This window comes from Molothrus ater, chromosome 5 (genome assembly GCF_012460135.2).
Source record: "Molothrus ater isolate BHLD 08-10-18 breed brown headed cowbird chromosome 5, BPBGC_Mater_1.1, whole genome shotgun sequence".
NCBI lineage: Eukaryota > Metazoa > Chordata > Aves > Passeriformes > Icteridae > Molothrus > Molothrus ater.
Genome location: NC_050482.2, coordinates 18,641,138 through 18,667,883, shown reverse-complemented (window position 1 = coordinate 18,667,883; position 26,746 = coordinate 18,641,138). Strand labels below are relative to the sequence as shown.

The 26,746-nt window shown below is 38.0% G+C and overlaps 1 protein-coding gene across 2 annotated transcripts; it reads right to left on the bottom strand.

Annotated features, from left to right (window-relative positions):
- Positions 1-449: 449 nt before the first annotated feature.
- ZBED4 (zinc finger BED-type containing 4) lies at positions 450-26,708 on the bottom strand. Of its 2 annotated transcripts, XM_036401332.2 has the most exons (3): positions 26,596-26,708; positions 19,914-19,990; positions 450-6,055 (listed from the first exon to the last, which is right to left on the bottom strand). In XM_036401332.2, exon 3 carries the CDS (start codon positions 5,656-5,658, stop codon positions 2,140-2,142), a length of 3,519 nt encoding a protein of 1,172 aa, XP_036257225.1. In that variant the 5' UTR covers positions 5,659-6,055; positions 19,914-19,990; positions 26,596-26,708; the 3' UTR covers positions 450-2,139. The 2 variants fall into 2 exon arrangements, with proteins under 2 accessions (XP_036257225.1, XP_036257226.1); XM_036401333.2 differs by lacking the exon at positions 19,914-19,990.
- Between the last annotated feature and the right edge of the window lie 38 nt (positions 26,709-26,746).

Genomic DNA, 26,746 nt, shown 5'->3' with positions numbered 1-26,746 from the left:
TGTTCACTGCCAGCATTCCTCCTTGTTTGATGTGACTCCACACTGCTTTAAGTCATAAGCCTGTATTACATTCAAGCCTTGAGTAAAAATTGCACCACTTGTTTATAAAGAAATATGGTTTTTTTTCATCCTCTTTCTTCTCCACTGGTTTGGAGAGATTAAAAATCTCCTCTACAAGGGTCAAGGTTATATTCACAGTTAAAAAGTAGGAGAAAAAAACTGAGATAATAATTAACCAGTAACCATTTAAACATGTTTCCCAATAAGCTGCTTCAAACTCACCTACTTCCAGCTACATATAAACTCGACCAAATTGTTTTATTACTGCAGGAAAAATGTGTGCTGTTCTCATTTAACTCTAGAAGAACAAAGAGATGCTGGCTGTTGATAGAAGTAAACATTATCTTTTAAATTCTGCAGGGAAAAAAGCAGTATTAGTCTTTCCCAAGTGCACTATGTAGTCATTTACTTTAATTGTATATATATAAACAGAACATGATGGAATAACACTTGAAATACCTGAAACTGTGAAATGTTTAGAGAAATGACACATAGAAACCAGAGCCACTTGGGAAGTAATTCAACCAATCTTCCTGAAGTTAAAACAGCTTTTGGAAAATGAAAAGAAGCAGAATCCAGGCTCAAGTCATAAGAGCTAAACTGAAAACCTGTCTTTTCAAATAGCTTGTTCTGTGGTATATTTATGATTACAATTGTTTGAATTAATTTTTAGTCAAGAGTTAAATCCATCTGAAAATAAAAGGCAGTGTTGACTACCACTGGAAAATTGCAAATAAAATGTTTAATTTCAGAAACTGAGTTCACCATTTATAAATACACTAAAACATAGTAAATGCAAAATTAGATTAGGCATAGGTAGAGTATCTTAACAAAGCTACAACTTTTCTAAAAGGTCATAGGCAAATGATGACTTGTTTCCCAAAAATGTATTCAATGAAAACTGAAATTAAAAGATAAGTCTTTCTAGAGAAAAACTAATGAGAATGTTCCTTTCAAATTAAAATGCTGGCTGTTTTTTCCAACTTATCTGAAGCTTTAAAGGCTTTATATCCCATTTGCCTGATGGACACCAACAGTCAGGAATCAACCCTACTACATAAAGTTCTAAGCAGTGCACCATATCCATAAGGCTATTACTGAAAACCAGAAGATCAGATTATTTCTGTACTAGGAGCTTTAAGAAAGGCTGTTCTACACAATTGAAATTACATTAGGAGTAAGGGCTCAATTTTTACAATAGGGACCTTATAGTTTTGATGCACTAAAGATTAGAATAGGCTTCAGAATGACATTAGAGTCTTCTTGGTAAGTTTCTTGCCTTTTTTGTACACAGCATTAAATAACAAGCATTAATTCACAAACTTTAGGACCTTTTATAAATATCCAGAATATTTCTGTAATTCACTTAAAATGTAAAGCCTGAACAGGAGAACCCAGAATGGGAAGTTTTACTACCGATTGCTGTATAAGTGACGTTCCATCTCATGTTAAATTTAAGATTTATTTTCAGATATTAAGTCAACAGTCTCCTGTAAACACATCTTCCTCAATAACTCTTCTTAATCCTTTAAGTACTTTAGGGCTTGCAGTTAAAAACATCATATGATAAAAAGACAGCTTGAACCCCATTTTTCACGTACAGCTTTCTTTTGACAACTACAAAACCTGTTTTCTTGCAATTAAAGCAATGTTCAACTAAAATACAGTACCTGGTTTATGGTTTTTACATAATAATTGAATAAAAAACTACAGAATAGAACTGTTTACATCTTTTTTTTTCCTTTTTTTGCCATTCTATTAAAACAAATGACTGAGCTTTTTAAAGTTCATTTACAATTATGGATTAAAACCTACATAATTTTGTATAATTTGACGAGACAGGCTATCTCTAGTGTGAACTTTTAAAAAACATATATACAATATCTGGCCTGAAGTACTATGAATAAGGCACATGTAGACATATTGAAAGCTGAAAAAAATGAATCTAAAATTTGGAATTATAGTCACTGATTAGATGTCATACATGGCCCCTACTGGAGCAATTTAAAAATCCAAGTTATAGATAGTTAATATCCAGTGAGCAACAATAAATTTAGTCTAGCAGTTTGTTCATTAGTTTCAGTACTGGAAGTATATTAAAGGAAGATTCACTTTCAAAAAGATAAGCTTTTCAAAGTGTTCAATCATTAACCTTGACTGACTAAAGTTGTTGCTTTCATTGGATGTATTGAACAATCTCTCTGAAGGAACAATGCTTGGTGGACAACCCAAGAACCTGACAGCCAATTTTGACAGTACTGGCCAAGATGACTTTTTAAAGTTCCAGTAAGTTAGAGGATCACAGTTATGCTCAAGCACTTCTTCCTCCAAGTAAGAAAGCACCATTTCCTCTGGTAACTTTGCTCTCTCTTTCAGGTCTTTTGTTTTCTTCATGTCACCCATGAGTGACCAGAGATTATCTTCCCTATAAGAATTTGTAGATGGTGAACCTATATCACATCCATTGGAAACAGGTTTATCATCATCTGAGGTAGAACTCATTATTTCCAGCTCCCTGATTAAGTCTTGTTTATATTGTTCAGCCTCCTCTTCTGTAAATAACGATGTTTTATACCGGGGATCCAGAAGTGTAGCAAAAATGTACCTTGGATCATGAAGCGTGGAGGACAATCTGCTCACCATAGCTTCTTTCAAAGATTTCAGCATAGTATCTATGCCCATAGTTTCCTCAAAAAGCATTTCTATTTTCCTGTTAAGTATATGAATCATTGGAATCACTTGGCTTAGAGTAGACATGTGTGTACTCATCTCCCTACTTGCAGCTTCAAAAGGTTTGAGAGCGTGACACACTGACTGCATGACTTCCCACTGATCACAGCTTATTAGCTCCCGGAAGCTGCACTCTATTGACATTTCATCAATTGCTCTTTTCTGTTCAATAAGGCGTTCAAGCATATGAAATGATGTATTCCACTTGGATGGAACATCTTGTATTAGCTGATGCTGAGGCAACTCATACTCCTTTTGCAGCTCAGCTAACTTCTCTTTTGCTTTTGCTGACCGATGGACGCGTTCACAGATCTTTCTTGCAATACTAAGCAAATTCTGAACCATTCTCTGGCTTTTAATAGCCTCATTTACAATTACATTAACAGTGTGACTAAAACATTGTACACTTGAATGATCACCTTCATTTAAAGTTTTCTCTATACTCTGATTATCAGTAACAGTAATGCCAATCTGAAGTCCAATGGAAGTAATCCACGTTTCCCACCAGTATTCTAGCTGCTTTTGAATACTGATTCCATTGTAGTCGCAGTCAATCTGTGATACATTTAATAGTGCTGAACAATGGTAATCCTCACACTGTGGTCGAAATGAAGACTCAAATGTTACCCAGTGAGCAGTCAGGGTAAGATATTCTCGTGTTTGGTTGCTCATCCATATTCCAGATGTAAAATGGATCACTCCACTTTCAGCTTCTTTAAGATGTGAAATAATTATTTGTTTTACGTTATCATACATATCTGGAATTGCTGTCCTAGAAAAGTAAGATGGAGAAGGTAAAGAATACTGAGGTTGCAAATATTCAAGCAGCCTGTTAAAGCCAATGTTGTCTACAAAAGAATATGGCTGAAGGTCAAGTGCAATCATTTCGGCTACAAGACTTGTGATTTTTTTGGCAACTGGATGAGAGTCACAAAACTTGTCATTGGTTTCGTCAAAATTTGAAGATCCTAGTAATTCTGTGCGGAGCGGCATGTGATTATCCGTAGACGAGGATAACACTGTCTCTGGGACATCAGTTTTCAATACATTGTTATGGAACCGCTGCAAATGTCTTAGAAGGCAACTCGTGCCTAGGTTTGTTGGCTTTTTCCCCCTACTTATTATACGTCCACAGTGTGTACATATTACTTTTGTTGAATCTGCAGAACAAATTGAAAAGTGATTCCACAGTTTTGAGGTCTTCTTACTATTAACAGGAAATATAATTTGATTATCATGTGTAACCATTGTAGGCAAGTCAGTCAACTTTGAGGATGAACATTCTGCAGAAGCCAAAGTGGCATAAGGTGAATTTGCCAAACTCACATCGAGAAAGCTCTTTTGGTTTCCAATTACATCAGGATGGCGTCTATATAGGTGTCTCATTAAGCAGCTTGTGCCCACATCTCCTTTCTTACCACGACTTATCATACAACTGCAGTATCTACATACTGCTTTTAAACTGTCTGCAGGTGAGAGTGAAAAGTGGTGCCAGACTTCTGACTTAAGTCTTTTCATAATCCTTTTATTTTGCTGAAACACAGCAGTAGGTTCAAATATTAGTGGACCTAATCCCTCACACTGTTTTTCAGGAGATGAAACAAAGGAGACTTCACCTATATCATCAGAAGATGACAGCATTGAGTCTTCCACTAGAGTATCTCCAGAAGTGAGATTAGTATGGATCTCCTCGGAGATTCTGTCTGGAGAAGAGGAAACAGAAGTTGGTTCTTTCATTAGTTTTCCAGGAGAGGATGACATAGAATTCAGATCACTGTCTGATGGTAGTAAAGAAGGCAAGAGAGTAGGAGGTGCAGTGTAGAGAGGTGGTATGCTGGTACCACCCCCATTCTCTTGCAGGACAATGGAACGATGGGCTCTCCACATGTGTCTTATTAAACAACTCGTTCCTAGGTCTTTTCCATTTTTTCCTCTACTGAATTCATTCATGCAATGGATGCAAACAGCTTTAGAATTATCTAGAGGTGACAAATAGAAGTGTTTCCAGACAGCAGATCTCCTTCTAGAACCTGATGCACTCTTTGGAATTACAACTGTTTTTTCTGCTACATTCTCAACAGTGTCATCATATTGGTTGTTGGCTTGCTGTGGAGATGAACCAACCATGACTTCTTCTTTGCTGCACTTTTCAGAGACTGAGAGGTCTGATATTTCTTCAGAAGAAACAATAGAAACAGATTCCTCAATTATTCGATCTGGAGATGGTATTTTAGAAGCCATTTTCTTGACCAGTTTTATGGGAGATAACATAGAACTCAGATCTCCAACATCTGCAGACTGAGGTGGCAGCAATAATGTAGATGAAGAAAAGGAAGATATACCTGGCATAGTTCCATTTTCTTGAATTAGTACAGTGGGATGTGCTCTCCTCACGTGTCTCATGAGACAACTTGTACTCAGGTCCTTTTCATTTTTACCCCTGCTAAATTCTTTCATACAGTACATACATATTGCTTTAGTGCTATCTCTAGGAGATATAAAAAAATGGTTCCAAGCAGGTGACTTTTTTCTGGAGCTTATGTTTCTGCTCGAAAGGAGGCTTTGTGTCACAGCTTCCATTGCTACATCATACAGCGTATTACTATATTGAGAAAAAAGAGATCCATAATCATCTTCATTTTCTGTAGACAAATATTTGCCAGAGTTGTTTGTAATGAAGTTCTTTTCTTTGTCTTCCTGTTCATCACTGCTGTCCGCATGTTTGAAATCATCTTGTTCTGTCTTTATATCCGTTCTTTCTAGAGTACAGTTAATGCTGTCGTCTTCTTGCTCTACTTTCAAGTTATTGATTTTACCCAACACATAAGTATCATCCATTCCGGGGCAATCTGCTTTACTCATGTCCATGGATGATCAATTCTTGCCAAGACTTCATTTATTAATAAATATAGATAATTTAAAAGATTATTTAAAATTTGATTAAAATTATGTATCTTGTATAGTGAATGTAAAACAAAATGTGTTCATGTGTTAAAATAATCTCTGGTTTATGAATTCCGTGTTGTGCATAAGCAAATATAATTAGTCATGAAAATGCATTTAAAAATTATAGACTTAATTAATGGAATCCCATTTTTTTCCCAGGATCAGGACATTTGAGGTCATATATGAATGTTCTCAAAGACAGCTACTGCTAAATGATTCATGTTGTAGATATAATCCTAAAAAATGGATGTTCTATTTTCTTGTTGAAGAAAGCCATTCTGTTCATCTTGATTGGGAAACGGAGATTCTTTTACACCATCTAAAAAAAAAAAAATCAGAAGACAAAGTTGACTAACGCACGTTAAAGAACTACAGTAAAAGTGAAACTAAAGCAAGCACTAGGTATTCTGCATGTTTTTGGTTTTTTTTCTCTATTGAGATAAAAACAATTCAATGTACTATTAAAAAAAAAAAAGGAAAAAGCCCAACATTTACTCAATACATTTACTGTGGGAAAATATGTGTCTACATATGCAGCTTTGGTTCACCTTTGACAAAAAGAGTCTCAGCATCACTTTCATATTTGCTCGCACATTCCTATGCCTATCCTATATCATCATTCAACCACTGCAAGTACATATATACCAAAGTACATACACACATATATCTGTACTGCACAGGTGTCTATATCTACTGATAGATATGAACACAAGCAGGCATTTAATTACATTAGCACAGAAATACATCCTTAAATTCAAATGTTGTTTCACAGTCTTGTACATGTGAGCCCACCATAACTGACAGCAGTCTTTAAAAAGAAAACAAGTAACTTCTGTAAGGTTGTTCAGCATTGTCACACTAATCACTCTGCTTCTGACCATAGTCACACATTTGTGTTCATGCTATAACACTGCCAAACAATAACATGCTATGGAAACAAGCTACTTTTAGAATTTTCTGAATAAAAACTGAAAAGTTTAATTTAGGACAATGGAGCTGTATAAATGCTATACAGAGAGGTCTTCCAAAAGTGTAGCAACATCACTCAGGAGCGAAGACACACAGAGCTGCATATGCTGGTGCCTAGTGCAGCACTGCCAGCCCAGTCCCTCACATGCCCAAAGGTTACACTAGAAAGCCCATTTACAACAAGACAGCTAATTTCAGTCGTGAGTAAAGATTATTCACTACCAATTCCAGTACAAAGAGTAGGTTTTTGAAGTTGCATATGAAGTTGCATATAAAGTTGTATACAAAAGGGAAACAGCAGCCTCAAAAACTGGAACCGAGTAGTCCCTCACAAATACGAAGAAGCTGTCTGCATTTATCAGTCACTTTTTTTCCCACTGAACTATATTAGAATTTTAAATTTTGCCAAACCCTTTCTCATTTATTCTTCTGTGTCATTAATGCAGTTATTGATGCCTTCATTCGAGATAACAAACATTTCTGGCCATCACATTGGTGATGCTACACTATGCATTGCAATTTTTGCAAACTAAATTTTATGGAACTCTCCACAGCTGAAGCCAAAACAAATTTAAATTATTTTAAACATTTTCCACAACTTTTATGTGTTGCTACAACACAGGCAGAATTGGGGTGATTCTTGGGGTGTCTTGTGCAGGGCCAGGAGTTGGACTTGATAATCCTCATGGGTCCCTTCCAAATCAGCATATTCTTTGATTTTACCAATAGCAAAATTAGCCACAGCCACAAAACACATTAAAAAGGCTGTTTTTCACACTGTATCAAGATCAATGTCATATTAGCTTTGTAACCTATTTTAACTAATTTTTCTCTGAGCTTTGTTTGCAAGAGAAATTAGAAACTTTCACTTTCTGTGGATTTCTCATGTATGGAAAGCCTATCATTGTGATAATTTCCTTTCTTTTCCGGTGCAAGGAAAGGGGCAGGGAAAAGGAGGGGCAATGGTCTTACTGCAGCTATTTTAAGGAAAGGGAGATGGAGCAGTCAGAACTCGCTAACAGGTAGGGAGCAATTCTGCTTTTCTTTCTGTGTGAGTTTTAGTATTTGTGCCTTTCTTTCTTAATCTCGGGGGAAAAAAAAAATCTCTTTTCAGATACCAAAAGATGCAGGGGTTGAGCATGAAGAATAATGAAGGAAAAGACTTGAAGAAAAGCCTTAGATTTCTACAAGAAATTTACATTACACAGGACTTCCCTTGGCTTGTGAAATCATATCAGAGAACAATTCTGGCAGCCAGACTAAATTTACATGACTCAAGATAAAATTGAATGAAACAGAAATTACTGATCACACACATACTGATGATACGGGACATATGTGGATCTGGGACGAGAAAGTGTAACACAGGCAACTTTTTAAAATAGCAATCAATTCAAGAGGATTTTTGTTTCATCTTTGATCTAATCTGTGAATTTGGAGCTTGTACTGCAAACACGAAAAGCAAGAAAATATAATAAGATGTTGTGACTTAAGATCACAGAATAGAAAGGCTCACAAGCAAGAGCCTTGATGCAGAGCTTACAGAACATAAATTATGCATGGAGTGCAAGTTACAATAAGGACATTACAGATTCTTAGCTAGATTCACACAAAATAAATGTATATATCCACTGGCATTGGGTTCTAATGAAGCTGTGTGCAATTTCTTTGACTCAAAACAGGTAATCACATCTTTATCCTGTGATTCCTGTAATTTCTTAACAATGCAAAACCAATTCTAGGCTTTAAACAGAAAAATCTGCAGAACCGATTCAAGTGTCCCTGTCCTGATAAGCAGTTACTGCTTAACATGGTGAAGCTTAAAGTAGCTGTGATGGGAAGATCTGAAAACCTGATAAATAACACCAGTTGCAAACTTTATAACCACGCTTAACTAGATTGACATTCATTAACAACACATTGCCGGTGGTTAAGTTCTTAATCATTATCAGCCATTATCACTACATATTCAAACACTTAGGCCCTAATCACCTTATCCTAAATTAGCTTTGAGTACACAATACCACTGAGCTGATGCCATGTAGTTAAATACTGATGGCTGTGGTCCTTGACAGTCTTAGTTACTGAAGCTGAGGTAAAGAGGCGAGGGAGCTGTTTGGAGTCTGAAGCAGGAACCACGGGTAGACTTCTTTCTTCTGTATGTCTCCTTGCTGTCACCGTGTCTTTTTAACAGTCATATTCTCCTCCACCAAAAAATGTGGGAAGCAATCTCATTTGCCCCTGACTCTTCGTTTCTCTAGGACAAAAAATTGTTCTTGGTCCACCAGAAATCTTTCCTGATTATTCTGTATCCTTGGTTTCTGATTGCAGTTTTTACTGCTTGAGTTGTTGATTCACATCGGTTTTGTCCTCCTTTGTGCAATTAAACCTAGGTCTCCCTTTGCAGCTACATGTTATTTCTATATTTATGCTTAGCTGTGAAAATGCCTGCAGGCTGTTTACAGAGTTATGCTATTAGCAGTGTTAAAAAGCACTTACACATGGTGGTCAGTTACACTATTTTAGTGTGCTTATGACTGAATGTAAGACAAGAAAAAATTATTTCTATCTTGTCCACTCTATGGCTGTTATAGGTCTCTGGCTACATAGTATTTATTTTTCTCGACCTTGTTGCTGCCTTCTAGAAATTAGCAGAAATAGCTGAGATTAGAAGAGACAATCACTTCCTGGGAAATCCCCAAAGCTGAATGCCCCTTAGAAAATTTTGAATGTATTTTTTTTCCATTTCTGTCAAACATCCAAGAATTATTTTTGTTGCTTTGAGAACTGGCTAAATGGCAAAGCTCAGAGGGCTGCAATCAGCAGGGCAGTCTGGTTAGAGGAAACCTAACTAGAACAAACCTGAAACACAGGAGGGACCATCTGAATATAATGAAAAACTTTTCTTTTGTCAGTGACAGAGCATTGGAAGCAGCTGCCCAGAGAGGTTGTGGAGGCTCCTATGGAGATATTCAAAGCCAGACTGGACAAAGATCTTGTCCAGCCTGCTCCAGCTGAACCTGCTTTAGCAGGGAAGTTGGAGTAGATTATCTCCAGAGGTCCCTTTCAACCCCCATCATTCTCTGATTCTGTTATGATGTTACATCATATAAAGTTAAGTCAAGCTCCTTCCCTTTAAACACCCTTGCATGTCCAACTGAAAGTTTCTTTAGAATACAGTCCTCAGAATACTAAGGGTCAGAAACATAAGGATGCTTTTCATCTCCTCCTCCCATACCAACTCTATGCAAATAGAGTCAGTCTGTTTAATTAAGAAACAAAAAAGGATGTTTTACAATTTTATAGTCACCTAGAATGAAGTATGAATTTGATTATGACCACGTTTACATGGCTTATTTACCCTTGGACCCAAGCTACTCAAAATTAAGGACTACTGCTAAACAAACAGGATATTCAAGAAGGAAAATGTTTTCAAAGGTACAAAAAGCTATAGGCACTTAGCTCAAAGTGATTTATGCTTTTCAAATCTCCGCAATGATATAGAGACACCCTGCAACAAAACAATCTTCAAAGAAAATAAACAGAACTCAAGAACAAAAATGCACTACACTGGACTATAAGCTCCTGAGCAGTCATTTGCTGTGGTAAGAAGCCTACAGAACATTTTACAGGATTTCCCATTCAAAATGGGATTACTGAAACCATGCAGTGATTGACATGAAATGTCTGGAGAACGTGACTGATCCTGAGTGCCACAGCAAACTGCCATGACCAGAAGAAATCACTGCTGAAGGAAGGAGGCAAAAAGTGAAACACTGGTGTCTTTTTGAATTGCAGAGACATACATTACCACATGAAGAAGTATGAAAAGTATGCAAGAATACCAAACCATAAGCTAATTATTTTTTGTAAAGCAGAGAGTGGCCTGTAAGCTTTACATCATTTTAGATTCAATAGTCAGGTGATAATCATGAACTTGATTGTATCACAGAATCTTGGTGGAAATAATGGTCTAGAAAAAATTGTTTAAAACCAAAAAATTTTACATTGTTATTGAAGAGCATGTAATGTAAACACAAAGACACACTTGCAAAATGCAAGAACACTTTTTTCAAAAAAGATGTGAAATGTGAAGACAGTGAAAGTAAAAGCATTTACTAGTTTGAAAAAAAATCAAAAATAGTGACAGATTTTGAGCATAAGATGTACATAAAAGCTCATTAACAGTAATTTGCACAAACGGATGTCAGTTTTATAATAGCATTAATCTTATTTATTTTTGGAAATGTACAAGCATCATTAGAAATACCTCAGAGCAAGAAATACAAGCAATAAGAAATACATACTTTAAGAAATTATTTGCTTCAATTTCAATGGCAGTTACTTTGCTAATAAAGGAATATTTGCTAAAGCAAAACAATCAAACAAAACAGAAACACACACACAAAAAACCCCTCCTCAAGAATCTAGAGAATACACATCCAAAATCATAAACAAGTCAGCAGAATGTATTTGTATAAATTTATAGTCCAGATGAACCTTACTGCTTCTCAAAGTTATAAATCCCTTGAAGAAGGAAAACTAAAACCAGTGCATTTTATCTACAGAAATTTCCTATGATAAAATATCAGTACTGGCTCACCTGTATGAAACTACAGAGATTTGCAAGATACTGATCACTAAAAATGCAGAATTAGAAACGCAAAATTGGTATGTCAGTCACACTGAAACAAGGTGGGTCCTAGTCTCAAGTCTCACAGAAGCTCACAGGAATTGGCACAGATGTACAAACATGAACTAGAGGTATGCAACAGTTTAATCTTGAATAAAGTACAGAAAACCAGGCTTAATAGAAGACACAAGTCATTCTGGACTTCATGGGAAGCATGATTTGTAGAGAACTGCTGGAAGAGAAAAGCATTACTTTTAAGTCACCTGTAAGGCAGGTTTTATGAAAAACAGTAACTGTTGTGGTTTTACAAGGGTTTTCTCTCTAACTTGTAAAACAGCCTCGCACATCCACAACCCCAAATGCTCCATCTGGACTCAAAGGAATGAAGTGTGGAAAGAACACCACCATAATTGAAAACTGCTCCTTGTTGACATGAATAGTCTTCTGTGAGTTCCCCTATGCACTCATGCTACTTGTCAGGACACAACACAGAGACCTCTGATTTGCTGAGGTATAAAGATCACTCATGTCCCTTCATGTTACTGGAAAACTCAGGGCTTGGTGTAAGCTGGGACCTAAATCAGTCATTGCAGGCAGAGAAAAAAACAAGGTGTATAACAGTAAAACAAGGTGTATAACAAGGTGTGTAACAGTCACCATTACACTCTGAGTACTCAACTCTAATTACAAATGGAGGAATTTAGCTGAAGCAGAGACTAAAAAGATAAAAATGGACACTAAATCTAAATATTCCCCTCTTTCTTGCCTCTTGCCCCGCAAAACATCAAATAATTTTATGGTGAACACAAATGATTTTAAGCAGTAAAACAGATCTTCTAGGGCCAAGTTATACTTTTCTGGTTTAGTGGACTCTTCTCTGTTTTCTATTTTCCCCACCACCTCTAAATTAATAATACTTCAAGAAGATAACAGCTCAGAAGTGAAAGTTTTAGTAATTTGATTATTGTTAAATGGACAGCACTGAATGAAAATGAAATCAGCACACAGAAAACACCTAACACTGGATGAACTCAAACTCCTCATATTTAGCTTCTTACTCTTGAAAGAAGTTTTTATTTGTACAGCTGTTTTCTTCTCTTGCTGCTGTAAACATGGGAAGTCAACAGGATGCTGTTTACTACTAATTTTCAAATAGTCCCTGAAACCTCAGAAAAGATTCAAAACTAAAAGTTCCAGCTTTGTACCAGTATCTCCATCTCAAACCCTAAATCATCTGCAACACAGTGTGCATGCCAGCCCTGCCTGCACAAAACTACACTGGCTCATACTCCAATGTGTAAAAGGTTGAAAATAATTCATGACAATGGTAAAACTGAAGACAAACAATATGATTTCCAAGTCAGCATAATTAAAAAAAATACTTTGGAACAGAGACAAAGTGGAAATGAAGATATATTTTTAAAGCAATATTTATTTAAAAAAAGAAGATCCAGTTCTTTATTCAGTTCTTACACTCGCATATCCTCAGTCATAAAACTTCTTAAAAGAATTGAGATAATGCTTTTAAAATATAGTACATTACTATTATACATTTCATATTAATTAAAGTGTGATAGAAGTAAGGATGTTGAAGTTAGCATGTATATTATTTACATTGGGCTGACACTTAGTTCTGGTATCCCTGTTTAGTGCTGTAGCAGGATGCTCAGCCTGGAATACTGTGAACCAACTTGAACAATGCCTTTTGCAAACCTACAAGTGGTAAACGAAGAAGGGAGCATCATGCTGCTTTTGGTGTTGAATAACGCTGAGACCAGCCTGACTCATCAGTCCCAAAGCTAAACATCCTGATAGTGAGATGAAGGTGTGGTAGATCTGTTCCTGGATAAATGAACAAACAAGTGATACTACTGATAACTTATCCAAAGCTGCTGAGCTGACACAGATGGAGACTTCTGACCTGACATCTTACTATCATCAGTCACTTTATAATATAAAAGCCCAGTCTCAATTTTTAATGCAGGGTTTTCTGACATAAGCCTTCTTGGAGTGTACATATGGAGATTCCTCCCTTAAACAGGTAACATCCCTCAAGGTTACTCCTCTTACTCCTTGAGGCTGAGCTAAAGAGATTTGCCCAAGGTCACTGTTATGGGTGAGTAACATCAATCTACTTAATTGTTTTGCCAGCTTTGTTACAACTGCTTCAATACAGCTGCTTCATAGTGCACTATATTATAATAGTTGTTACAGCTCCTGCACTGTGTAGTAAATAATTCTGTAAATTATTTATATCTAATCATTATCATAATACATCATATATATTTATATAAATATATATGGTTTGGCATCCTTAATCCTGCAGAACAAAGTTGTATACGGTTCAATTACACCTCTGTGATCCTTTAGACAAAACCCATTGAGAAGTCTGGGGCTAGACCGGATCCAGCCACACCCCGGCTCCTCTCTGAGGAGGAGGTTGGAAAGCATGGAGGTCATTTCTGCACCCTGTGACCCCACAGGAGGGCTTCTTTAACAAACTTTGAAGCTCCCATTCAGCTCACCGGGTTTTGTCTAGTAGCTCAGTGCTCAAACGTTTTATCAGACTCAATGATGCAGGCTCACTGCACACCATGTGTAAGAATAAAGCAGGTGTCTGATACAGGGTACTGAGCCAAAGCTCAACCTTATTTCTGCAGAAATCAATCTTCATCACTTATCTGCCATGTATTAAGCATATATCTATTTGAAGCATCATCCTCCACCACCTGGACTTAAGTAACACTCTTAAACATGTTAAAGCCCATAGCACAGAAATCCCCATTCCACACGGTTTTGAGCAGCATTTATCTTAAAAGTAAAATAAAAATGTAAAGCTACAACAACAAAACAATAACCCTGGTCAAAACAACATTGCTCCAAACTTTTAGTAAGAAAACTAAGAAGAATGTTGCATTACCACCACACATAACATTATGTATCACTGGAATTAGTAGCACTATTCACACCTACAACCACCTGATAAGCCTTTAATTGTTGCTATTTTTTTTCCTTAGTGCACTAAAAATACCATCAGATCTCAAATGGGGCTATATCCCTTCTCACGTCCTTTACTAACTTCCCATTGCAGCACGCTGTAATGAAGGACAAAAAAAAAACCCCAGGTTCTACACATGCTAATAATTTGTCCCAGCTTCTACTAAGAAATTACTCATAAAAACCAGATCTATCACACTAAGTAAATCATGTCAACATTTGTCTAGGATCCAAACTGTCTCAAGTGTTGAAGTGTTACTTCTCATTATCAGGCATGCAATACTTGCAGGATATGTTTCTGAGCTATTGTTCACACCTACCAAACGTCAGATCTTTCATTTGTTAAAATGCTAATGTTTTAAGCAATAGTTTCATTAAAACTTTAAGCAGTATTTTCCCAAGTTTTACACATCAGTTCAGTGTTGTTACAGCAAATTTTACATTGATTTTGATATTTTTATCCTTTATAATTTTGACAAATATCATATGCTGATATGATGGGGAAAATCTTAATGTCATAAAAAATAAGCTGGTTTTCTTAAGAAAAAAAAATTAGATTTTTTTTATACAGCTGAAGCATGTATTGTTTGGTTTAGAGCATTTTTAGAGCAGGACATCAAAGCTGCTTTTAGTACCACATGCTGTACAATTTGGGGCTGACAGGAGACAAATAAGGTTGCAGTAACACAGCACAAGGGTAAAATGGAGAAGATAAAAATAAGAACAGAGTAGGAAAGATGCATCAGTATTATCACAGAACAGGAAAAGCACACAACCAAAACAGCAGTAACAACAGGTAAGTCAGAAAAGAATGAAAGGCAAAAGAATAAAGATTTACTCTTTATTGCTAGAGAACAGCAGTCTGCTTTCAGAAAAGCATCAGAAAATTCAAAGCAAAGCTCCTCTAACAACTCTCCTCTCCAAGTGATCAATTCTCTGACCAGCCCAATAGACTCTTCTCTTTCTCCTCCCATGCAGCCCACAGCTGACCAAGTAAAAGGGACAGGATTAGGACAAGTGATTTTTCTACTGACTACTCTATCTTCCTAGCTTGCAACACAATAAAAACCATACACTTTTGTAGGTTTTATTTTTGTTAAATGTCTATCTTTAAATCCAGTAAGAGTGAAACCTCAAGCACTTTAGGGATTATTACAGTAAGAAATGAGGCACTTGTGAAGAGGAAAGCTGAATAGGCTGATGATGAAAAACATAAAAAAACCAGTTAGGAGAGACACACCATGTTTTGGGTAGTCTGTCTTCTTGGAACTCTTGCTGAAAACATCCATGTAAGTAGAAAGTAGAAAAAGACCTCATAGAATGTAAACTGAATCCTTTGAGAATATCTTACATTAACCTGTTACAAGTATAATTTTTCTGATATACAGAATGGAACTATTCGGAACTATTAAACTGCTAATACTACCATACAGCAGAATTTATTTTCATGCTAAAGTCTGAAGATGTCTGTTTTAAAAACTTTTCAAAGCTACCAATCAACCAAATTCTGTGCTCACATTGATGTCAATTAGTTCTATGCCCCCACATAGTTTCAACAGTGCTATTGAGAGGTTTTCCATGATCTATATAAATAATATCTGTATATGTGTAACATGACATAATACTATGTTTCTATTAAAACGTTTGTATCCTGGAATGCTTGTGAACTCAAAGGAAGGTTAGAAAGAAAATGCAATTCATAGTACCCAAAACCACAAAAACATATTTTCAAGAGTATGAACAGTAGTAGTATGAATAGTATGAACAGTATGAACAGAATTTCAGAGGGATTTTTTTAAACTTAACCTTAATCTTTCTTTTGTCACAAAACTTTATTTCAAGTCAGAAGACACCCAATATGGAAAAGAAAAATTTCTTTGGAAAATCATTTGCAACTGAGGGTACCTTCTTTCTTCCTCATGCAATAAACTGAAGAAGCATGTCTAGATTTTTTTGAAGTAAGGAAAAAATCATCTCTTTACTAAATATACTAAATAAAATAGAAAACAACTTTCACAATACTATCCAAGGTAATTAAGAGTTCAGAAACACTCAGTTTCACCACCCTGCCGATGACTACAAGAACTGTAACAAAAAACAAGAGGTAACTTTTAAAACCAAGCTTCCATATCACATGCAGGCATAAGGCACATGCCCACAATAGGGGAGAACATCTTATGCCTCTTTCAAGTATTTTTTGTCATTCTCTATTTTCTTAGTAAACTGTACCTTCATCAGTAGCATCTGACAGTTTCATCTGAAATCACCGTTTAAAAAAAACAATTATCAGATCTCTCTTCCTCTCAAAACAAACCTTCCTATTCATGGAACAGGGGAGAGGGAGGGAGAAATGAGTGTGCATACCTCTGTATTCACTTGTCAACCAGCCTGTTCCTAGTCTCCATGACAAGAGGTATTCTCCTCTTAACCTCTTTTAGGGATATATTTTCTTTGTCTTTTTCAAGGTAAGGTGAGATTTTGCAAAGACTTAACTGACTCAGACAATCAAGCTAAGGGAAGCCAACACTGTTTCCACCAGCACCACACTGAGCACTAGCAGGAAGTACACTCTCCACCCCAAGGACACAAATAGCTCTAATAGCTTCTTCTCCCAAAAGAAATGATTTATTGAAGAACCATCCTACTGCCATAGACAGATCTTAATTTGACCAAATAAGGTTTTGCTCAAGGAGCAAAAAATACAAGAAATTTTAAATTTAGAATAAAGCTTTTTGTAGTACTTATTCTAACCAGTGCAGTTCATGAGCTTTAATTAATGTAATGCAACTTGCTTTTTAAATAAGTTTTACATAGTACAACTACATAAGTGTCCTATTCAGGACAGGATCCACAACACTATTAGTACAAGAAAAGGTAAAGAAATGGATAACCGTTTCCATTCACTTTATTTCTATTATTTTTAATAATTATTTTAATAAACCTAATCTTTTCTGAGGAATAGAAAAAGGAAATAAAAACATTTAGAGAAAAGGATGAGGAATCTTCCTCTTCTTTATGAGCATCAGTGTATTTCCTGTCATAAATGGATTATGGTCTCCCCACAGTTCAGTAAGCCACTAAAGACAACTCAAAGTCACTAAAAAAGGAAATGAACAAAACCTCAATTTCTCCTGTTTCCCATACCAAAGCAAGGTTGATGCTGACAGCACAATCTGCACACTGTTTGACTCCCTGAAAGCTGACCCACTCTTCCCACTGTTTCAGCAGCTATTAATGCAAGTCACAGCAAGTGACAACCTCCCATGAAATGAGTTTTACTTTCTTGTCTTTCAGTTGTTTTTTTGTCCTCCCATCTGTACATATGCTCCCGTATCATGCTTATCATGCTTCCACCTTTGATGAAGAATAAATAAGGGGAACCACAGAGTAAAAAAACCACAAAGTTTATATAATTGCCACGAGCTATGCCACATTTTAGCACTGGGATTTGCAGTCTTGACTCTAATATTAAGAAAAGTTGTTGTGAGCTGGGAGCCAGTAGTCTGGTGTGAGATAAACAGGCAGCAGTGTTCACACTGCTTTGTTCTCTCCCACCTTCTCAGGCCACATCTAGCACTACTAGATCCCTTTAATCAGGAACTAGATTTTCTTCAATGATCTAAACTGCACATAAAAATTACTGTATAGCATATGCACTGAAAGACGAATTCTTACAGTGGATGCTAGAGGACTTAGAAAGGTAACATTGCTGACCTACCAAAATTTAAAATTTTAACAGTAAAGGTAACATCTGGAGACTCTTTGTTCTCAGGAGACTGCAGCTCTAGATAAATATCTGTTTTTAGGGTACCCACTGTCAAGAGAGTGCTGCTTTAATCACAGATTAAGAAAGGATCTATCAGAACACTGAGCTTGCAGTCAACAATTATTTTATATGGGAGTATAAATCAACAAATAGTTCTTGAAGGTACAAAGAGCAGATACTCGTTTTCATTAGACAGGTAGTACTAAGTGGATTATTTTCATTGAAGGCATTTAACCTTGAGAGTCACAATGGAAAGGCACTTTAAGTATAATATACTACAGTGCTCGACATCATATAATGAAACCGTGCAAAGCATTCAGTGACCGTGAGATGTGTATATTAGAATAAAGCATTAACTACATGGAGAGTGAACTTTTGGATATTCTGGAAAAAACCACTGTCCCTTTTGTCATATTTCTTCACAGTGGTCTAAAAGTGACCTGGGAGGCTGGTACAAACAACAACTACTCTCCTGCTCTTAAGCTCTCCTCTGTGTTTGGAAAGCACTAGCAGCTCATTTTTGCTTGGACTGATGAAGAACAATCCACAGGCAGATTCAGTATGTAACAAAATCTCCCACTTCTTCTGTATGTGTCACCTAAGAAAAGTTTCCTTCAAGGAATGAATCTGAATCATACTTTTAATTTTCTCTTCCTACAGAGACCACAGTCTTACAGGGAAAGGCTGTGAAAGTTGGGGCTGTTCAGAAGAGAAAGCTCCAGTGAGACTTTAGACTAGCTGTTCAGGAAGAGGAATTTCTAAGAAGGATGAGGACAAACTTTTTAGTAGGGTCTGTAATGATAGGAAAAGGGGTATGGTTTTAAATGAAAAGAGGGTAGAGTCAAACTAGATATAAGGAACAGATTTTTTACAATGAGGATGGTTAAATGCTGGAACAGGTCTTCCAGAGATGCAGTAGATGCCCCATCTCTGGCAACACTCAAGGGCAGGTTGGATGGGGTTCTGAGTGATATGGTCTAGTTGAAGATGTCCTTCCTTCCTCATGGCAAGGGGTTTGACTAGGTGGTCTTTAGAGGTCCCCTATTCTGATTCTATGACCTCAATAAGACTTCCAAGCTCAACATTTTCTCCATCATAAACATTTTGTCCATCTCTTGCTAGCATGCATGTTAACCAATAATACAGATGGTTTAAAAATGGACCTATTTTATTCAGGGCACAGAGAGGATGGGATAAGAAATTAATACAAAGCTCTCAAACACTATACAAGAACAACATTTATTGTTACTCCACATATAAATGCTTATCTTCATAAGGACAAATTTTCTCTATGGCATCTTACTCAGGAATCTCAGGCTTCCAAAAAATCTTTATTCAAAAGCTCAAACAGAATATATAATGTTTTAATATTTTCAGATGAAATCCCTAGAAGAAAATATTAAAACTAACTCGCTCAGTGAAGACATAAAATCCGATTAAGACGCCGGTAATTCGAGTACAGTATGAATGCAGCATCTAAGTTATCTCCCCTTTTTAAACGGTATAATTCAGGGTAAGGATGTATATATGCCAGCTGATACCACAGAGTAAGAGGTGCCCCATAAATCATAAAATAGTTACTATTTCTGTACCATTCTAAAGATATCCAGGCTTCCAAGCTTAATTCTTAAGGCTCAGGCACTCATACAAACCTCCTGCTAAATTATTAAGCTCCATACAAGTCACTGCACAGGCATACAATTATTCATTCCCTTTTTCCATTGTCTTCCTTCAAATTAATAAAAATAATGATACAAGACCGAAAGCAAACAAGCTGCTCACTAGTTTATTGAGAAAAACAAACAAACTTACACATCTGTTCCACTGCAGGCAGGCGGCTTCATTTGAGGTTAAATACTGGCTACTCAAACTTAATGAGATGATTGTATCTAAGGAAAAGAAGAAAGTAATTACTTTTATTGTTTTTTTAAACACATTAACTGTCACAGTGGCGACTCATGGGATGTTTCAAATTTCTCTTTAGGTGACAGCTCCAGGAGCTGCACTTACATGACTCTCACCTTTTTTCAAATCTCTAGCCCTCACAGCTATCAAGAAAAATGAGACATTATCACTTCTAGAACTCCAAAGCAAAATAAAAATTAAAAACATAATAAAAACCCCTCAGATGATTGCTAAGACAAAATTTAAAAGTAAAATTTTTGTATTTATTTTAGCACTACTCCATTTTTTATGCTTATGCTGAATGAAACAGAGTCTACATTACATGCAAGATTTCAAAGGAGCTTGCTGACACCTTTCCATGCACTACAGGATTCACCTTGTTGCACCTTCTCTTCCTAAGCTAAACATATTGCTTATACACTGCACCAACCACGTGTATTAATCAACATGCAATAGCACAGAATCAACACAAGATTATCATTCCCCACCTATGAGAAAGGAGCGATTGCAAGTGGAGCATACCAGACCATGTATTTTGACTTAGCAACTAAACAGACCAAAGCAGTCTATTGCAGGACACCTTTTCTGAGTTTTGCAACTTCAGTCCCACTGATCTCATCAATATACAGACATGAGTGCCATAGTGCAGAGGACCCAGTACACTGAAAAAAACCCAACCCAACAAACTAAGAAAACATTTTCCCACCTTAGAAAATCCACAATCTACAAGCATTCTCTCTTATATTACAGAGATTACTCTTCTTAACCAGACTGAGATGTTTAACACTACATAAATACACACACACACATGCATATATATACACCCACACTTATGGGTTTTTTTTCTTCAGGAAGGAGATCACCTCTCAGAGGGCAAACAGTCCTGATGACTGGCTTAGTGTGCCTTATGAAATGAACTAGGTGTCACTTCTCTTGGTGACATTTTTTACTTAAAAACACTCCTATAGTGCCTCTTAAGCAATTGAACACCTCCAGAGCTGTGCTGCTAGCTAATTTGACTGTTGAGATACTGTAGCTATCCCTATTACAGCAACATTTAAATAATGTATGCAGAGGGGAAGGTGTCAGCCAAGGAGACACAGACCCACCAGAGGCACAGTGCTCAGTGGAGCAGTTAGGGAACTCTCCTCAGATGTGGATTAAGCTCCTCAGGCAAAGCAGGGAAATGAACCTGGCTCTCCCACATTCCTTGCAAGTGCCAGAGCCATCAGACTAGAGGCAAAATAAAGTACAAATATGCATCTTCATGCTCCCTGATATCTTTAAAAAATACCAGAACCCCTCAACTCTTCTATTTTCCCCCTCTCTAATTTGTTAAAGATGACTATAGTTTCAAGCCCAGCCAAACATTTTGTTCAATTCAAATTAATGTTTGGGTTTTCTTGATTGCTTATTTTTGTGAGAAGAATAACAAAGAAAAAGTAATTTTTTCTGGATCACAGATTACTTTATTTAGAGGCAGACACTGATTCAGCATATAGAATTACAGCAACAGGTAAGCAGAATAACTACTGAAAAGCCACTTAACCTATTTGGAGTAAAACAGGCACAAATTCTTTGATCATTGTCACATGAGAGAAATACATTATTAAATATCTTGTCCCATGTATTTTGCAAATAATTGCAAAAAAGTGTTGGTAAAATGTTTAACTGTTAAAAATCCTATTTTCAGCCTTGATTTTCAAGCTAATGAGTACACCCCAGAACTGGCTTTTATATTAAATACACAGAAATTCTGAACAGTCACTGCAAAAATTACTTTAACACATCACAGGAAAAACGTATCTGTAGGACACCAGTGAATGCAAACTAGAAGACAGTGTAAAGAAAAAAAAAAAGAAAAATCCAACAACCTTTCACACAGCTGTAACAAAAAACTAGTAACCTTCTAAACCTTCAGAGAGGGATTGTCCAACCCTACATGTCTTTAAACAACAAAGGGGGAAGGGAAAGAGCTGAGAGATGGAAAGGACGCAGCTGCGCAGTAATTGCTAAAGAGAGCACACAGGTTGTGAGTTTACATAAAGATTATAGTAATATAATAATACTTCTTATGTCAACATCCACTGAAAACCAGTCGTAGACTATAGAAAATACTCATACCTCACCTTCCAATATGTTGTTCAATAGAAAAAAAAATCACTATGTATCCTGAATCATCATACTGGAATGAAAAGAAGGGCCTTAAAAACCAAGCTATTTCCCTGTTGCTGCTTCAACAGCCAATCATATTGAGTTGTATCTCATCACAAAAAAAAAAAACAAACAACCAAACCACAACCCCAAACCTAAACCAATACTACCATGATTAAACTATATATCACACTAATTTGGGACAGAATTCCTTTGCTTCAGCAAACAAACAAAGAAACAAAAAAACCCCTGAAACCAAACCAAACAAACACACAAAAAGCACAAAAAATTATGATAAAAGCTTTAGTTTTTCTTACTTCTTGACCTGAGAGCTTTAAACTCTAGATTTCATTTGAAAGCTACTGTTAGGCCACATATAAAGCTACCATTAGGTCACATATAAATTTTTCACTAATTGGCTGAAATGAAACAATTCCATAGTTGTAAATTGACCAGTACTGAGGATGCCAATAACAAATACAAAATAAAATCGTCAAGGATGTGCAGAAAACAAGGCACATCTGTCATATAGGAACTCTTTCTTTGTGAAGTCTGTTTTGAAAGTATACACTACAACAGGGAGCACGATGTAAATTACATTAACTAATGTTGATACTACTAAAATACAAAGATCGTCCCTGCTTCAGAAAAAATGTCACTCACAATGAGTTAAACACTCTGCTCCATACAGTGCAAAATTCCCCACTAAACTATTTATAATATTCTTTTCTATATAAAACTAAGCCAATACACATGTATCATCATTATTATTTACATATGGCTGATTATTTTAAGTGTTCATTACAGGGGCAACCACATAGCAAAACATGCTCCCTTTGAAGATTAAACTCTTTTAAAATTAAAAGCAAGCTGCAAAAAACCAGGATTTACAAACCCCCCCCCCTTGTAAATATTCTTCACTGTGAATGGTAATAAAATGCAGCAAGCTGTTGGGAAATACAACATGTACATTCTTTAACTCAAACTTACTCAGAGGAAAAAAAAAAATCTCTCAGAAGTTAACGTATTTAGGAGTCTAAAAACTAAAAGATAACAAATTCCAAGAAAAAGGTAGAAGAAGACAGGAAAGATCCAGCAGGCTCAAAGGCTACCTACTTCTGTAATACCCAGTTTTTGAAAGTATTTGATAGGATATTCTACTTTAGTGGATGGACAGTTTTAAATAAACATATAAAATTCTGTTGCCCTCCTGTTTTTCCAAAGCACTGTTAAAAGTCTTAGTGATGTGTTAATACTTATTAAAGAAGACCCCCTCTCCACTAACCACCTGTGACACTGGCTGTTCTGCAAACACAGATTCTTGCTCTGGACATTTACTGTCTCAGTATAAAATAAGCCATAGTAAGGGGAAGCAGCAGACAGAGAGGCTGCAGACAAGGTAACAGAAAGACAGCAAACATTACTCTAAGCTCATCACCTGTCTAGGCTTCTGCTGTTCTATACTTTGCCTCTCACATTATCAATGAGGAGGATGCTGTACCTGTTACAATTTTGCCTTATATAGACATCATGAATGAGTGGTTTGGCTGCTTAAAGAAACACTGTCAAAGGTACTGGCAAAAGCAGAGTTTAATATGGATATGTGAAAATGCAACTTTACAGAGTTCAGTGGCAAGGCTCACTCTACTAATTACTGCACAGACTAAAGTATGCAAAGGAAGATCAAATAAGAAGCAATTTGGAATGATTTACACAGAAGCTGTGAGTGCAAAAGCAGTAAGACTGCAAAGGATATGGGGTGGAAAGATAAGGGTGCAGAAGGATTTAGCAGCACTTAATACTTGAGTACTTTGACAATTACAAAGCGGTTTGAAAGTTTTCACAACAACTATAACAATGACTTAACTATGGATTCAAAATATTTGTACCACAATCAAGTCACATATACACAGATAAATGATGTATACACCTATTTCTATGTATGTAAAGGCTAATATGAAAAATTCCTTTCGAATTCACTACAATATGTCAAATTCCTTTGCATTTCCCAACAGGCAATGGTTGCATCTTGAGGAGCATGGAGATGGAGGGAGAGGGGCTGACAGTCCTTGAGTACCACAAACTTAAGGGTTTGTGAGCTCTGGGAGGTGCTGGTCCAGGCAAGCCCAAACAACATCATTTAGGATTGCAGTTTATAGGGTCAGAAGATGACTGACTTTGGCCATCAGTAACCTTCCTTCCCAACCATAAATCAAGTCAGTGACTAGTAAGCTTTTCTCCCCAAAGTGCACTAACAATGGTACCGTTCCACTCGGGCTACAACCAGATAAATGGTTTACCAAGGCTACAAGAGGTAATTACAAGAGGCTTATCCTTTGTTTCCCACCTTCATCACGCCAGAGCTCCTGGTATGATCAGGGAGTGCCTTGCAGCCCAACTGGTACAGTCAAGGGACACTTCACCATTCAGCTGGTTTGGTCACAGCTCACTAGGAGCTTCCAAGAAGGCAGAGTAGTCACAAGGATGAAGGGTGTTACACCACAAGAAGTAAAAGAGTTATTGTTATGTAACAGTACAAATGTTTAGAAAACTTTTATCCGAGATGCTTAGTTTAGATACTTCATATTACTTATTCTCAATCAATTCTTACATTTGACTGCTCTGGAGAACTCCTATGGAATAAATTCCTCAACATCTGTTAAAGCTGCAATATACTAGCAACATAAAATACCAAAGCAGACACACATCCAACTGTACAAAAACTGTCAGCACCTTGCCTGTTGGTCTTATACCTAGTGGACAGAACCCAAATTCCTTAAAGTACACAAAAGAATTGATTTTGTTTTGAATAATTTTTTTTTCCTCTGCAAAACCAGTCTCCATAGTGAATAATAACGAGAATGCCCTTGCCCAGTATTTGCACAAACACAGGCTTGCTTCCTAGTAGCTGCATAGTATTTTAGGGATAGTTGATAAAGTCTTCCAGACTTCACTCCCTCCAGTAATGTCCTCTCAAGGGTGCATGCCTGCTCTTAAAGTGAAACACTGCATTAGTGGAAGTAACCTTTAGAAAAAAAGTGCTGTGCTCATGCTCTTGAAAAGCAACACAGATACACATGTATAGTGGGCCATAAAGACAACAACATGTAAGGAAAATCTGGAAAGTACATTCATATTATGTGGGCTTGAAATACTTTATTTGCTTAGTATTATAGGTGTAGCATGACAGCTCATGCTAAATTACTGAAATTTCGCTAAGGATCCCCCCCTCTGAAACAGGGCTGCTTCTAACACATAAGCACTACAGAGAAAGGTCTCTACACTGCAAAGCCTAGCTCTACTAAACTTAGCAATGATAAATAGAATCACCATTAATGCAAAAGACTCATCAACCTTTCACTACAATAATACACGTTTTTATACTTTTAGTAGGCTGTATATGCAGCAGACAACTTTAAGTTCATCGGACACCCTGAGAACTCCAGTAAGCATTCTAACACAAGCTCTCTAACATCAGCAGCTGTCTAAGTGTAGATCTAGACTCTACAAAAGACATTTTTAAGCAAAAATTACCACGCCTCAAGCAGAAAACGAGAGCAGCGCTACATGAAAGCTAAATTCTGCACTTTTCCGAGACACCGTTCTTGAGCGACTCTGCCCAGGAGGGATGGCTGGAACTTCACCGCACACACACACGCAGAGACGGGGTGCTCACACCACGGCCGAAGCCGCTGGCGGGCGCCTGTCCACCTCGTGTCCTGTTTCTGGGGGGGAAAGGCTTTTTAGGAATTCCCGGGCTTTCCGGTCCCGGCACCTCTCTCGGGAGCCCGTACCCGAGGCGGTCCCCGGTCCCGGGCTCGCACCCTGAGGAGGGGGACGGGTTCTCCACGGCAGGGCTGCCTGGGCCATCTTGGGTCGGGATGGCAGCGGCCACATGGTCACCGCTCCCTCCGCGGGCCCGGCTCCTGCGGCCCCGCCAGGTGGGCGCGGGCGCTCAGCCCCGGCGGGTCCCGCCGCCCCGGCCCGGCCCGGCCCGCGCCGCGCACACCCCGGGGGGACTCGAGGCGCACCCGGCGGGCACCCCTCCTCGGGCGGGGGGCGGCGGGGTCTGCCGGGCGGCCCGGGACAACACCGAACCCCTAGGCACCAGCGACCTTCGTTCACCGGGCCGTCCGGGCCCCCTGCGGGGCCCCGCAGACAATAGAGCCGGCACCGCGGGCCTGGTTCCCGGCTTCCTGCACTACCCCGCCGCCACACGCCCCCTCCCCGGCCTAGCGGCGCTGTCCCGCGGGCGTTCCTGGGAGGGACAAGGCGCCGCCGGGCCCGGGACGTAGGTCCCGAGCGGCGCAAGGCACCGAGGCCGCCGAGGCCAAACGCGGCGGTGGCGGGCACGGGAGGGGGAGGGGGGGTGCGGGACCAGAGAGCCGTACCGCCCAGCCCGGCGCCCTCCCGGTGCCGGAACAGTGCCACTCACCTCCCCGGGCGGCCACCGCGGGGGAAACCGGAGGTCGCCGCTGCCGCCGCCCGGCCGGGCCCGAAGGAGTTAAGAGGAAGGGCCGGGCGGGCCCGTCCCATTCATTACCCGGCGCTTTGTCTCCGCCGCCGCCGCGGCGCTGAGCAGCTGC